Source organism: Scyliorhinus torazame, chromosome 10 (assembly GCF_047496885.1).
Source record: "Scyliorhinus torazame isolate Kashiwa2021f chromosome 10, sScyTor2.1, whole genome shotgun sequence".
Taxonomy (NCBI): Eukaryota; Metazoa; Chordata; class Chondrichthyes; order Carcharhiniformes; family Scyliorhinidae; genus Scyliorhinus; species Scyliorhinus torazame.
In genome coordinates, this window is record NC_092716.1 from 139,384,826 (window position 1) to 139,401,087 (window position 16,262).

Here is a 16,262-nt window from a genome sequence, read left to right on the forward strand (position 1 = left end):
CTCGCTGACACCATTGGCTCTTTTGCCAATCACCTTAAGTCTGTGTTCTCTGTTTCTCAACATTTCCACCAGTGGGAACAGGTTCTTTCATACTCTGTCCAGATCTTGAACATCTCTATCAAACCCCCTCACAATCTTTTCTTCTGTAAGGAAAAGAACCCCAACTATCTATCCCCTTAACTGAAGACTCTCATTTCTTGAACAATTCCCATGAATCTTTTCTGCACTCTCTCTAAAGCCTTCACATCCTTCATAAGAACAGAGAACATAGAACATTACAGCGCAGTACAGGCCCTTCGGCCCTCGATGTTGCGCCGACCTGTGAAACCACTCTAAAGCCCATCTACACTATTCCCTTATTGTCCATATGTCTATCCAATGACCATTTGAATGCCCTTAGTGTAGAATCCACAGTACAATGTGGTAGAATCCACTACTGTTGCAGGCAGGGCATTCCACGCCCTTACTACTCTCTGAGTAAAGAACCTACCTCTGACGTCTGTCTTATATCTATCACCCCTCAATTTAAAGCTATGTCCCCTCGTGCTAGACATCACCATCCAAGGAAAAAGGCTCTCACTGTCCACCCTATCCAATCCTCTGATCATCTTGTATGCCTCAATTAAGTCACCTCTTAACCTTCTTCTCTCTAACGAAAACAGCCTCAGGTCCCTCAGCCTTTCCTCATAAGATCTTCCCTCCATACCAGGCAACATTCTGGTAAATCTCCTCTGCACCCTTTCCAATGCTTCCACATCCTTCCTATAATGCGGCGATCAGAATTGCACGCAATACTCCAAATGCGGCCGCATCAGCGTTTTGTACAGCTGCAACATGACCTCATGGCTCCGAAACTCAATCCCTCCACCAATAAAAGCTAACGCACCGTACGCCTTCTTAACAACCCTCTCAACCTGGGTGGCAGCTTTCAGGGATCTATGTACATGGACACCGAGATCTCTCTGCTCACCCACACTGCCAAGAATCTTACCATTAGCCCAGTACTCTGTCTTCCTGTTATTCCTTCCAAAATGAATCACCTCACACTTTAGTGCATTAAACTCCATTTGTCACCTCTCAGCCCAGCGCTGCAGCTTATCTATGTCCCTCTGTAACTTGTAACATCCTTCCGTACTGTCCACAAATCCACCGACTTTAGTGTCATCTGCAAATTTACTGACCCATCCTTCTACGCCCTCCTCCAGGTCATTTATAAAAATGACAAACAGCAGTGGCCCCCAAAACAGATCCTTGTGGTACACCACTAGTAACTGGACTCCAGGCTGAACATTTCCCATCAACCACCACCCTTTGCCTTCTTCCAGCTAGCCAATTTCTGATCCAAACTGCTAAATCACCCTGAATCCCATGCCTCCTCATAAGGTGCAATACCCAGAATTGGACATGAATCTCAACTTACTACTACTTACTGCTATAGAGGGAGTGTTTTATTAGTTATTTGGATCTCATATTACTTTTATAGATTGAGAAGCTATGACATCAATTTTATAGAGAACTGCATGTGCTGTACTAGCATTATGGAGCTGCATGTGTTACATTATTGTTACCAAGTGGATTTAACAGTAATGTTGTGGAGTTGCTACATTAATATTATGGAGCGGTATTATGTTAAAATATTGTATGTTCTGTTACTAGCGTGCTAAAGAATGTAAGTGTTCGGTTGGTGTTATAAAGGGGGTGTTATATTACTGTTACAGAAACAGTGATTTGGAGAGGGATTTGTGCTATTTAAAGTGTTAAATAGAAAATAAATTGTAGCAAAGGGTTGCCATGCTATTTGAGAGTGTTACAAGGTGAGATTACAGCATCAAAGAATTATCATGAGACAGCCTGGCTACAACACTTCGAACCATAGAACCATAGAAAGGTTACAGCAGAGAATGAGGCCATTCGGCCCTTCATTATAATTAACTGAATCATAAATCAACTGAGGAAAATCTGCAAGTTAGGATATCTAACTTATATATTTTATACTGTAGATACTGTCCTTGATGACATTTCTCACTCTGGATGCATTCCAAAAGAACAGTGTCCCTGTACTTACAACGGGCTATCTTATGCACTCGGACAGTCCTACTCCACCAAATGCAGTAAATGGTAATTAATTTGATTTTGATAAATTGGTTGTTTGTTTTTGATGGGGGGTATTCATTTGTCATTAATTGTTTCTTAATTTTTGTCTAAGAAAATAACTGACATCAAATACTTTTAAATCTGGCAGCACTTGTAATGGAGGGCAGTGGTCTTGTACTGACCTCTCCTGCCCTGGCATCTGTTCTATTGAGGGAGGAGCTCATATTAATACATTTGATGAAAGCTATTACACATTCCATGGAAGGTGTCATTACGTTCTTGCTAAGGTAAGGATCACTTGAGTTTTAGGACACTGGAAATTATTCGCACCAACAAGTTTGACTTGCTCATAATGTTGCTGTGTTTTTGGCAGAACAAAAGTAAGAGAATTGGTATTGGTCTGTTTCTGTGAAAGTCTACATGTTCTCCGCTGGCTCAACTAAGTCTTCCAAATGGAAAATCTAAAAGGACTTTTGCTCAGAATACCGGAGAATGTGTTGCAGCATTAATAAACACTATTTTGCACTGTCAAGATTGCTATTTCGTCTTATTTTTCTAATCATTTGCTCTAGGACTGTAGGAATACTTTATTCACTGTCCTGGGGGAACTGCAGCAATGTGGTGTTACTGATTCGGAGACATGTTTAAAGACAGTATCACTGACTCTCCATGGGGCTCACTCTGTAAGTCATTCTCAATTAGCTTTTTGGCGGCTTAAACCACTTTGATATAAAGAAGGTCGAAAAATGATGTTATTGGTGCTTTTTATTTTACAGATTATCGCAATAAACCCCAGTGGCAGCATCTCTGTCAATGGAATCTTTACACAGTTGCCTGTAACCATTGGTAAGTTTAGTTCCTGTTTTTTGCCTTGAATCATTAGTTTTCTTTGTATTAAACACAACATTTACACAATTCCTTTATCTTGAGAAAAGTCTCAAGCTTGCAGATTCCTGATTGGACATTGCATGGCCGAATATGCAGTGCATTGGATCTTATAGTCAAAAAGGAACTAGAACTTTGGTAACTTGACCACAAAATGGTAGTTGAAACGATGTGGTGGAAGTTAATCTTCTTTAATATATAAAAATAACTAAGTTTAAAATACAGTATGGACTTAAAACAGGAGCAGTAGCCAAACATCGAAATAACAGGAACAGAATAGAATTAGAACTAACGGCAGTTAAATACAAATATACACAAGGAACATCAACAATTATTAATGATGTGACAGCACTTACTGATGACATCAACAATAGATTTAAATAAGAATATGTATAATAATTTCACTCTATAACAAGAAAAAAATCAAGAGAACTCTGTATCACAGTCTCCTCTGGAGGCGTGGATTTGAATCCCACTCCTAACATTGACTTTTGGGCAGCACGGTAGCACAGTGGTTAGTCCTGTTGCTTCACAGCGCCAGGGACTCAGGTTCGATTCCCGGCTCACTGTCACTGTGGGTCACTGTCTGTGCGGAGTCTGCACGTTCTCCCCGTGTCTGCGTGGGTTTCCTCCGGGTGCTCTGGTTTCCTCCCACAAGTCACAAAAGACGTGCTGTTAGGTAATTTGGACATTCTGAATTCTCCCTCAGTGAACCCGAACAGGCGCCGGAATGTGGCGACTAGGGGCTTTTCACAGTAACTTCATTGCAGTGTCAATGTAAGCCAACTTGTGACAATAAAGATTATTATATTATTATTACATTATTGGCAGGAAAGATATGAATTATGTTCTTAAAAATGTAACAGAAGAACATCTCAGGCCGAAATTTCATCTCGGAGATGGGAATATTGTGTTTGGCCATTTATCATTATCTGATCCTACTCCTGTACAGCAGGAGAGGCAGTGGCGTAGTGGTACTGTCACTGGTCTAGTAATCCAGTGACCCTGTGCGGGATTCTCAGTCAGCCGATGCCAGAATCGGGAAATGCGATTGGGCAGAGTATCGGTTCCGGTGCCAAAATCGCGACAGACGCCAATTTCACTCACTCCAAATAGCAATTCTCCATCGCCTCGGCAGTGGCGTCAATGCGTTCCAGAATGCATGTACAGTAAGTGCTGATGGCATATCGTTAACGGGCCTGACCCAGTATTCTGTGGAACCTCCGCGATTCTCCGCCTCCAATGGGCCAAATTCCTGACGCCCCGGTTCACTTGTGCTTTTACAAAATCGTGAGACCGGTGTCGTGGCTGCTGAGGGAGAGAGAGGAGCAATGGAAAGTGTCCAACATCGCCATAGTTTGCTGGCAGTTCTGCTGCTGGCCGGGGATGTCTGCCAGGGCTGAGGGGAAAAGCAGGGAGTGGTCAGAAGGTGGGCTGTGGGGTCGGGGAGGACGGGCACAGAACACCATTGCCACAGCTGGGTAGGCAGCCATACAGCTGTGCGTGCTGCTGACTGCTCACTGTGAACTTAGGGCCACGGGTCGTGTGTGTGACCCCCAGGCCAGCCCCCTAGGTGCCCTCTGGCCCCGGCCGACCGATTAGCCATATGGGCACGCTCCAGCGCAAACAGTACCATCTTGTTGGCTGGGATGGGTGTGTGGGGAGTGAAGTGTGTAAATGCGGCTCCAGCTTGTCAGCCTCCTGAGCGTCAATCACGAATCCGGCACCGTTTTTCATTGGAATCGATTGTAATCCACGTGGTGGCAGTGCTAGCCTCTCAATGGTCATTTAATTGGTCCAGGTGCAGCGCCAGGTTTGCTGTCGTGGAAGTCCATGAAACACCCAGGTGTCAAAGGGTGGGATTCTCCGCCTGCATTCGCCCGGCGGCCTGGAGAATCCCGCCCAAGGTCAATGGATATTTCCATTATCGCCGTCTTGCCCGTGTGATTCTGGCGGCGGGCAGGGGGAGAGAAACCAGCCCTTAGTCTCAGGAATGGAGAATTCTGCCGAGGATAATCCATGGCAAATTGCTAAATTTGAATTCAATAAAAATCTGGAATTAAAAGTCTAACGATGACCATGAAACTATTGCAGTAAAAACCCATCTGGTTCACTAATGTCCTTCAGGGAAGAAAATCTTCTGTCCTTACTTGGTCTGGCCTACATGTGACTCCAGACCCACAGCAATGTGGTTGACTCTTAAATGTTCTCTGACATGGCCTAGCAAGACTCTCAGTTCAAGGGCAAGGAATGGGCAGTAAAGGCTGGCCAAATCCATAATGCTTACATCCCATGAGTGAATAAAAGAAAAAGGACTTGTTCACTCTATCTTCCTCCATGGTAAGAAGTCTTACAACACCAGGTTAAAGTCCAACAGGTTTGTTTCGATGTCACTAGCTTTCGGAGCGCAGCTCCTTCCTCAGGTGAATGAAGAGGTATGTTCCAGAAACATATATATAGACAGATTCAAAGATGCCAAACAATGCTTGGAATATGAGCATTTAGCAGATGATTAAATCTTTACAGATCCAGAGATGGGGTAACCCCAGGTTAAAGAGGTGTGAATTGTATCAAGCCAGGACAGTTGGTAGGATTTTGCAGGCCAGATGGTGGGGGATGAATGCAATGCGACATGAATCCCAGGTCCCGGTTGAGGCCGCACTTATGTGTGCGGAACTTGGCTATAAGTTTCTGCTCGGCGATTCTGCGTTGTCGCGCCTCCTGAAGGCCGCCTTGGAGAACGCTTACCCGGAGATCAGAGGCTGAATGCCCTTGACTGCTGAAGTGTTCCCCAACTGAAAGGGAACATTCCTGCATGGTCCTCCATGGTGGTGTTGCCATGAGAGGGGGGGGGGGGGGTTTAGCGCCGGATCCACCGCTTCCAGAAGCAGACCTGAGGTGGAGATAGAAGTGGGCAGATGCCAAGGAAGTCAAGTTAAAAGGCCCACCTCTGTTCACTGAGACAGCGGCCCACTTCACTAGCTGAGTGTGACGCCCCTTAAGCTTCATGCCATAACCCCTCCATGTTCCCCACATAACCCCTCACATCACTATCATGCTCACTCATCCAGTATCCGTCATGTACAGAATTCATAAGCCCTATAATAACATCAGGATTTTTTTGTGATTCTCTTAAAACTATCAAAATAAACAGTCAATTAGAAGCCACTTCAAAAAACCCCATTATACTATTAAGAGACCCTAAAAGTCTCAAAATAAACATTTTATGAACAGGGATGGAAGCTCCACAACCAAGAGATGATGTGACTGGACCAATTTTGGCAATTTCACTGGTCATCAATTTAACTACTGTAACATGATTGTCTTTTCTGACAAATATGACTGGGTCACAGACAGTGTTGATGGGCATAATAAATACAGTTGAAGAGGTGATCTCCACCTGATATCCGGCTTCAGCAGATGGACCATCGGCACTGTCCATGGGCGAAGCGCACAGGTCTAATGATGTCCAAACTCTCCAAGCGACGAAGCTCAGTCTCGACTGTCTCCAATAAAATGCAGGGAACTGGGCGGGCACGAAAATATCGGGGCTGGGCCTCCGGTCCACTTGGATTTTTATAATTGTACCAAAGCCAGGCTGTAAAACCTCGGGGAACTTGCTCAGCACCGCACACAGATCGCTAGATCCCACTTGGAGGATATGGTGCCAATCCAACTGCAGCTGGTGTAGCCAATCGCAGCCCTACAGATTAGGGTAATTTCCTTGCCTGACCGATTGGCACCATAAACTACTGGAGTAAGCTTTGTTCCCACAATGCTCTGCCCATGCAGCCTGGCCTCTGATGGGACCTCACCCAAGAACCTCACAGTTGGCCCCTGTGCTGACCCTGTGGATTCACCGGCTCCCACCACTTTCCAGCTGCCATTCTGGAAGGGCAATCGCTCAGCGGTTTTACACCACAAGCCCAACAAGGAGAACCCAGGACGCACTATCTGAAAACCAGCTATCAGACCCCTTTAAACCTAGAGACTCACAGCTATGCAACGGCGCTAAGGCCTGCGACCAACCTAACCACCCGAGATCCTGAGACTAAACCCCCGCCCACCCATCCATCCGCCCGACCCCGATTGGAACTTATATCTGGTTCTTTCATATTCTCTGATGCTGGCACCCCTATGACTGGCACCATGGATAGTGATGGTGACCTGAGCACTCACTTCCAATATCCCGTTCAGATGTGAGGTCGCCAGGCTCTCGTTTTCATACAGCTGTTGGAAATCACATCGTTGTGATGTCTGAATGGCGACCAGTGAATATTCAGTGAGTGGGGAAGTCCCGGAGGGAAAGCTCACTAATGATATTATAATGTATTAAAATTAGATTCTCGGCCTTCCGTGGCAGATTTCCCGTTACGCCGCCAGCAAGCGGCCTGGAAAATCGGAAATCGCAATCTCGTGTTTTAGGATTCTCGCTAAATTTTCCACCCACATCGCTGTTCTCACTGACAGCTAACACAGGCTCAAAATCACCCCCAATGTGTTCATTCTTGCTGGATGGTAAAACTTTGTGGAACCTGATTTGATTTGCAATTGGTAAGTTATTACAAACAACCTGTACCCCATAAATTGACTTTGAATACTCTCCACTTTCCTGGATGAGTGTAACTCCAACAATACTGAAGAAGCTTGACACCAGCCAGGACAAAACAACCCGCTTGATTGACACCCCTTCCATAAACACTTACTCCCCCCACCACCGACGCAGCCTTGTGTACCATCTACAAGATGCACTGCAGAAACTCACCAATGCTCTTTTGACAGCGCTTTGCAAACCAAGATCTCTACCATCTGAAGGACCTGGGCAGCAGACATGTGGAAAACAACCACCTGCAAGTTCCCCTCCAAGCCACTTACCATGCTGACTTGGAAATATATTGTTGTTCCTTCACTGTTGCTGAGTGAAATTCCTGGAACTCCCTTCCGAACAGCAGAGGAAATGCCCCTGAAGTAGCAGTTCAAGAAGACGACTCACCACCACCTTCTCAAGTCAATTAAGGATGCCAGCGATGTCCACATCACATGAAAATATAAAAAAAATAAAAATATAATGACAGTATTAAAAGATGCAAAAATCCATCCGTCAAGCGTAATATATAATTTGGAGAGATTTTTATGTTTAATCTTCATTTTAGACATCCAAAACTTCAATTAATGAAAACCAAATTTCTGCTCAAATTTCTAAAAGCAAATCACAATTTGATTGCATCATCAATACACTGTGGTGCTGCAAATGTTCCTAAATGTCCAACTTTCCTGTTTTCACAGCCAACGTCACTATATTCAAGCCCTCAGGTTTCCATGTTATCGTCCACACAACCTTTGGGCTGCAGCTCCAGGTACAGTTAGTGCCCTTAATGCAACTCTACATAACGCTGGATTCTTCCTTCAAAAGATACATGTGTGGTAAGTTACAACCTAGTTGCACCTTTGCCACCCAGTCATTGGAATAGCCATAAATGCTGCATTGTTCTCAGTGTCGATTAAACACTGTACAATTTGTTTGTGTTTATTTAGGTCTTTGTGGAAACTTTAATGATGTACTTAATGATGAATTTAAAGTCTTCAGTGGTCTTGTGGAAGGATCATCTGCTGCCTTTGCAAATACCTGGAAGACCAAAGCTAGATGCCCAGACAGAAAAGATATTCATGAAAATCCTTGCTCCCTCAGTGTTGAAAATGGTTAGTCTATAACTTATTGATTTGCATTGATGAGCCTAAAGGTTGGAATCATAACCTAATGAGGTTTAGGATGAGTTACAGGACAACTTAACAGAATTAACTCAGATTCTTTAATGCAAAGCTTTTTTTATCATGTAATACATGAATGATTTTATTCACTATCACACAACAGTTCTTATTTTCCCAAAGCCCCATTCATGTAGATAGGCATAATGTAGGATTATGGGGAGGGAACATAGGGTGGAATTCTCCCATTTTGAGACTGAGAGCAGTAGCGTCTGTCCCACCGACTAGAATGGCGGGCAATCGTGCAAGATTCAGTGCAACATCTAGTGCTTGAAAGCTCATTAATTATGCACAGATGAGTTCCCCTCCGAATCTCCTGGCAGTCTGGCAGCAGACTCATCCAGCTCTCAGGTGACAAGATCAAAGGTCCCGGGGCCATATTTAAATACCAGTCCAGAACACTCATATCACTCTCACCAGCCCATCTGTCCTCACCAGACTGTGCAGGATTACAGCAACCCAGAGAAAAAAGGCTGGCAGTTTCAAGAAGAAGTCTGTTCTCTGATTCAACCACCTTCCCTATGAGCCCATCACCTGCAAGGTGCCCATGCCCCACTTGGACCTCTACCCAATGCCTCTGAAGTCTTCATCCATCCCCTTCCAGCAAACAAAGAGGTTAGGGTTAGGGTTTGACCCCTTGTTTGTGAGCTTGTCATGCAGTCTTGTTGGGGTCCAGCTTCCCTCCCCTCGGTTTTCTCTCTGCCTTCCATCATTCGTCTTCTTCAGCTTCTTCCTTGCCCCTTTTCCTGCTTTTGTGAGCACTTGCTCTATCCCCCTCCTTCTACAGCTCTCCTTCCACATTGCCCCATTTGTCTTCATCAGCCACCTCCGCCCCCAATATCTCACTTCACCTCGCACTCCACATTGGGTTGAACTTCACACCTTTGTTGTGGTGGCTACGTATGTCCCACAGCCCAGTGTTGTCCAGAAAGTTACCCTTGTATTCCCCAATCCCAGCTGACGTACTGAAGTGAAACGATGACACAGGAAGGTCTATGGAGCCAGAAGCATGGTGCTGCCCATGAAGACCAGCTCAGCACAGAGTTGGAGGGCAGGTTTGCACCGGCAGAGTGGTGTTTAGCGCACCAGGAACAGCGCAGCACTATGGCAGAAAGCCATGTAGCACTAACCTCAAAGTCTCTTGCCAACTGAGGGCTGTCTTGTACATGGTCCACTTTACAATCGGGTTTGACACACATGTGATTTAAAGCTGGTATGATGTAAGATTGGAAGGCCTGATAGGACCCTGGTGAACAGCTGTTTTTAATGAGCATTTATGAGATGCAAATGAATGCAAATGACATTTGCGCTGCCTGACAGCGGAAAGGTCAATCCGCCATTAACCCACCATTGGGGGAAGATTAATCACTTGGAAAAGTTTAATTTTTAATTTCTCCTTTATTTTTCTAGAAAGGTACGCTAAGCATTGGTGCGGCCTGCTAATAGCTGACAACTCTGCATTTGCTCAATGCCATTCGCATATCAACCCCAATCAATACCATGAGGTAGAAAAAGTTCCTCTGTCATTGTATATGATGATTGTTACTGTAAAAACTACTGTATTGATTGTACCAATATAAAAGTCACAGTTCTTATTTGATTTATGAATTTCTCAACATGAAAATTACTATAAACTGCAGAACTGTGTGACTCTTTAAGGCTTTGGTTTGCATATTGTGTTATGCGTTGAGTGTTTTTATTTGAAGGAATGTTTATTTGTTAAATCTTTATTTAAACCACACCGTAAGTGTGAGATAACACAACGCCTTATTTTGCAGCAATGTAAATATGACAGCTGTAACTGTGAAAAGAGTGAGGACTGCATGTGTGCTGCCCTCTCGTCATATGTTCAAGCGTGTGCGTTAAAAGGCATCATCATTTCAAACTGGAGAGATAACGTATGCTGTAAGTATAACAATAAAAGATCAGATGAAATAGGAGCAGGAATCATAGAATCCTAGAATTTACAGTGAGAAGGAGGCCATTCGGCCCATCGAGTCTGCACCAGCCCTTAGAAAGAGCATCCTACCTAAGCCTACACCTCCACCCTATTTTCACACCTCCCACCCTATCCCCGTAACCCCACCGAACCTTTTTTGGACACTAATTTATCATGGCCAATCCACCTAACCTGCACATCTTTGGACTGTTGGAGGAAACCGGAGCACCCGTAGGAAACCCACGCAGACACGGGGAGAACGTGCAGACTCCGCACAGACAGTGACCCACGACGGGAATCGGACCTGGGACCCTGGAGCTGTGAAGCAACTGTGTTAACCACTGTGCTACCGTGCCTGCCCAGGAGTAGGCCATTCAGCCCATCAAGCTCGTTCCACCATTTCAATGAGATCCTGGCTACTCCCATACACATCATTGTCCTGCATGATCCCTGTATCCCCGGATGTTTCTCATATATAAAAATCTATCGATACTTGTCTTGAACGGATTCAACGGGTGGAATTTTATAGCCCTTCCCACCGGCAGGATTTCCACGCTCACTGAAATCAATGGGCTTTTCAGCAACCCACTGGATTTTCCAGCCCTGCCCCCGGCTGTGTCAGGACTGTAAAATTCTGCCCAACGACAGCGTCTCTGCAGCCCTCTGGGGCAGAGAATGCCAAGGATTCATCACCCACTAAGTGATGGAATTCCTCCTCATCTCAGTCCTAAGTGGCCTACCCCCAGACTAATTTTTAAATCCCTCCATGACCTTGCCCCATCTTATCATATCTGTGCAATCAGGAACGTAAAGGCCAAAATCAGATCTTATCAAACGCATGGCAGGTCCAAGGGGCCGATTGGCATACTCCATATGTTTGTATATATGTTTGAATGTTCAAGCCTTACATTCCCTCTGGAAAATCCGTTCCTCTGACTGAAACTTTCTGTGCCATTCTTTATCCCCTTCCTTTTGGCAAGTCTTCATCTTTGTCTCCACCTTTAAAATTATTTCCAAAATTAATTTATTTTGAGAGGCTTTCAATTACCCCTCTTAATGCATTCTCAAAAAATTCAACCAGATTAGTCAGGCACACCATCCCTTAACAGGTCCTTGGCCGACTGTCCTTGATTAATCCATGCCTGTCTAAATAACAACTTCTACTGTCCCTTAGGATTTTGTCCACCACAGAGGGTAGGCTGACTAGTCTCTGGTTATCTATCCCTTACTCTTTTTTAAAATAACTTTACAATGATAACCACCCTCCAGCTCTCTGGCCAAGAGGGTTAGTAAAGGAGTCTGAGCCTCTGCGATTTCTTCCTTTGCCATAAGCCAGATGACCAAAGACTGCTTTCACCTTGGCTGATAATGGTTTAACCTGAAGATCACCACACCTCAGGCCAGGGACAAGGTTGAGAAGGCAGGCCTTCATGAATAACCTCAGCCAGGACAGGAATTGAACCCACACTGCTGGCCTTGCTCTGCATCACGAACCAGCTGTCCAGCCAAGTGAGCTAAACCTACTCTATATGGTGTTTGACTTGCAGGGGGTCTGGATTTAGGAGTCCCATCCTTTTCCTTTGTGGGAACATATTTGTTCTGAGCTCTCACTATTTCCTCCTGGATAGTTTCCCACTGCTCTGACACATATTTATCTTCAAGTAGCTTTATTGATATTAGCCATTCTCCAATTTAAAACCTTTACTCTTGGTCTGTCAATGTCCTTTTCCAGAATTACATTGTGGCCGTAATTCTCTGGCAGTCGGGATTCAGTTTTCCTATTGGCAGCTTACCCCCGCCCGCAGGTTTCCTGGCAACATGGGGTGGCTTCAATGGGAAATCCCATTGACAAGCGGCGGGAAGAGAGAAGTCTGCCGCCAACGAATGGTGCGCTGCCGAGAAGCACATGACTGGAGGACTGTAGAATCCCGCCCTATATCTAACTGCTCTCCCACTGATATTCCTTCCGCTTGCCCAGCTTCATTTTCTAAAACTAAGACCAGAATTGTCTCACCCCACCATAGAATCATAGAAACATTACACCACAGAAGGAGGCCATTTGGCCCACTTTGTCCATGCCAGCCCGAGGACACCCAGGTGCCCTTTCTAATCCCACCTTCCTGCCCCAGTCCATCGCCCTGAAGCTTACAGCTTTCAAGGTGCAGATCCAGGTACTGTTTAAAAGAGTTTAGGGTCTCTGTCTCCACCACCAACTCAGGCAGCGAATTCCAGACTCCCACTACCCTCTGTGTAAAAAAGTTTTTCCTCATGTCCCTTCTACACCTTCTGCCACTTATCTTGAATCTATATCCCTTGGTTCTAGAATTCTCCACCAAGGGAAACTATTTTATCCTGCCAATCTCTCCCTTCCCCTCATAATTTTGTACACCTCAATTAAGTCTTGGTCCTCCCCGTGTCTGCGTGGGTTTCCTCCGGGTGCTCCGGTTTCCTCCCACAGTCCAAAGATGTGCAGGTTAGGTGGATTGGCCATGATAAATTGCCCTTAGTGTCCAAAATTGCCCTTAGTGTTGGGTGGAGGTGTTGACTTTGGGTAGGGTGCTCTTTCCAAGAGCCGGTGCAGACTCAATGGGCCGAATGGCCTCCTTCTGCACTGTAAATTCAATGATAATCTATGATTAATCTAGGACAAAGGTTCGGCACAACATCGTGGCCCGAAGGGCCTGTTCTGTGCTGTATTTTTCTATGTTCTATGTTCTATTAAGTCACCCCTCAGCCTTATGTTCTTTGTTCCAAGCAAAATAACACCAACCTCTCCTCATAGCCACACTTTTCTAGCCCTGGCAACATTCTTGTAAACCGTTTGTTGAGTTACTTATTGTTGCTGCAAAGGTTCTCCAGCGTGCATTTTAAGAACTCTGCTCCTTCTATATCTTTTACATTGATTTTAACCCAGCAGAGTTGAAATTGCCTCCCATTACTACTTTATTGTTTCTGCAATTTTTTGACAATTTTGATCTTCTATCTCCCTCTGACTGTTTATGAGTCCATCGTATATCTTCAGCCGTGTAATTGCCCCCTTTTGTTCTTCAGTCAGTTTAATCCTCGTTTGAAGATCCCTCGAGCATATCATCCCTCCTCACAGCTGTGATTGTTTCTTTAACCAATATTGCACCCCATCTTTTTTTAAATCCCTTTCTTTATCCCAGCTACCATTTTTTAATCAACGTTTGAGCCATAGCTGTGATATCATACTAACAAGTGTCTATATGTGCCCTCGCCTCACCTGTCTTACTCTCTGGATTCCGTGCTTTGGAGTATGTACTAGTAATTGGTGAAAAGCTCCTTCGCTGATTATTTTCTCGCCTTTCTTTTCTCTGCTTGCCATCCTTACATGCCAGTGACCTGATACAGAGTAACACATTGTGAAAAAAGTTGCCACTCTGAAACAATACTTTTCAAAAATATATTATCTGTATTAATTTTAGATTAGTTTGAAATGAAGTTTGAAAATTCTTCAAGTTGTCTGTATTTATTAATTTCAGCCAAATACCTCAACTGCCCCAAGACTCTGGTCTACAGCTACAATATGACAAGCTGCCAGCGGACCTGTCAGTCCCTAGGAGCACCAGATAAAACATGTGAGATTGACATTGCGCCAGTGGATGGATGTGGTTGTGCTGATGGAACATACATGGAGGACACTGGTAAATGTGTACCAGCCTCCCATTGTCCATGCTACTATAGGGGGTTGGCAGTGCCAGCAGGAGAGACCATTCATGACGAAGCTGCCTTGTGGTGAGCTTGTGAAGTTAATTAATGACATAACTGAGGAGAGAAGTATCTGAATTCAGTGACTGATGATATCTGTTATTTTATTGCAGTACCTGCAATCAAGGGAAGCTGGAGTGTATTGGAGGGGAGTCACATTCTCAAGGTAACATATTGAAAAAAAGTAATTATTCAGACAAAAAGTATGTCTTTTGTGTGTCTAAATCTGTGTTTGTTTTTTCTTTCCAGCATGTGTTGCTCCACTGGTTTACTTTGACTGCAATAACAAATCAGCTGACAGTATTGGCACAGAATGTCAGAAGAGCTGTCAAACGCTTGACATGGAATGTGTAAGTGCCGCTGATAAATTATATTATTTGCACAAATCTTTGGAGGCTAGATAAACTTGTGGTGTGATTCTTAGACAGTGTTCTTTCTTCTTGACTTAGAGCTACTGGACAGAGTTTTCCTACATATTTTCCAGAATGTCAGGCTCTGGCTCTCCAGCTGCACAGCCAGATTTTTACTCCAGGTTTTGAGCCTCTCTGGAAAAGAAATTCAAAGGTCGTCACTTTGGTGGTGGGGTGGGGTGGGGGTGGCGGGGGAACAAGGCCGGCTCCACAGAAATCGGGGTACCCTTTAAAAATGGCACCCCAACCCGCCACTCCCATGAACATCGGCGACCCCCCCCCATCGTCCCATAAGCATCTGGGGCTCCCCACCACCATCAGCATCGGGCCTCCCACCCCCCCATACCCCACTACCATCAGCACGGAGGGCTCCTCCCACCACCACAACCAGCACCAGGGCCTCCACCGCCCCCCCACCCCCAGCATCAGCACCGCGTGCTCCTTCTCCCCCCCCCCCCCCCGGCACCACGACCATCAGCACTGGGAACTCCTCACCCCTCACCACCATCAGTACCTGGGCCTCCCCCCCCACCATCAGCACTGAAGGCCCCGCCCCCCCTCCCCCCCACCATTGGGCCTCCCCCACCATCCCCCCCCCAAACTGCCATCAGTACTGAGGGCTCCTCCCACCACCACCATCAGTACCACGGCCTCCCCCCACCATCAGCACCAAGGGCTCCTCCCCCCCACCACAATCAGCACCAGGGCCTCCACACCCCCTTCACCATCAGCACTGAGTGTTCCTTCTACCCCCCCCCCCCCCCCTCCACATACCATGACCAGCAGCATTGGGGGCTTCTACTCCCCCTCACCCCTAACATGAACATCAGGGCCCACCCCCTCGACCCTCACCTTCGCCTCCACCATCAGCATTAGCCCCTGCCCCCACCCTCACCATCAGCATCGGGGCTCTCACCCACTATCAGGGCTCCCAACCCCCACTTCAACATCAGGTCTGTTGCACCACCCTCCCCCTAACAATCAGTATTAACCCCTCTCCCTCCTCATCCCACCATCAGCATCAGGGCTCGCAACCACTCCATCTACCTCTATCAGATTGAGTGTTGGCTGAGGAAGGGGTGAAAGCCCTGATGCTGATATTTGGTGGGGGGTGGGGTGGTGAGATTCCAGATGCAGATCGTGAGGATGAGTGTGTGTGTGTGTGTGTGGGGGGGGGGGGGGGTTGTGAGCCCCTTTGCTGATTGTAGGAGCTGGGAGGGGGGGGGAGCCCCGATGCTGATAGTGGGGATGGGAAGGGAGGGGGGTTGTGGGAATCCCGATGGTGGTACTTGGGGGGATGGGAGCCCCGATGTTGATAGTTAGGGGGATTGGGCCCCGTTGTTGGTAGTTGGGGAGATGGCATCCCGATGTTGGTAGTTGGGGGGATTGGAGCCCCGATGTTGGTAGTTGGGGAGATGGGAGCCCCGATGGTGGTATTT

The 16,262-nt window shown here is 46.0% G+C and overlaps 1 protein-coding gene across 1 annotated transcript in view; it reads left to right on the forward strand.

Annotated features, from left to right (window-relative positions):
• Positions 1–16,262, forward strand: part of LOC140430258 (uncharacterized) — a 148,928-nt gene that overhangs the window by 24,813 nt on the left and 107,853 nt on the right. Inside the window, exons 9-19 of the mRNA XM_072517685.1 lie at positions 2,001–2,118; positions 2,243–2,381; positions 2,667–2,777; positions 2,871–2,940; positions 8,266–8,403; positions 8,515–8,679; positions 10,156–10,250; positions 10,524–10,650; positions 14,188–14,440; positions 14,527–14,579; positions 14,663–14,763. Of these exons, the coding sequence (XP_072373786.1) occupies positions 2,001–2,118; positions 2,243–2,381; positions 2,667–2,777; positions 2,871–2,940; positions 8,266–8,403; positions 8,515–8,679; positions 10,156–10,250; positions 10,524–10,650; positions 14,188–14,440; positions 14,527–14,579; positions 14,663–14,763 (1,370 nt within the window). The remainder of the gene's footprint in view (positions 1–2,000; positions 2,119–2,242; positions 2,382–2,666; positions 2,778–2,870; positions 2,941–8,265; positions 8,404–8,514; positions 8,680–10,155; positions 10,251–10,523; positions 10,651–14,187; positions 14,441–14,526; positions 14,580–14,662; positions 14,764–16,262) is intronic.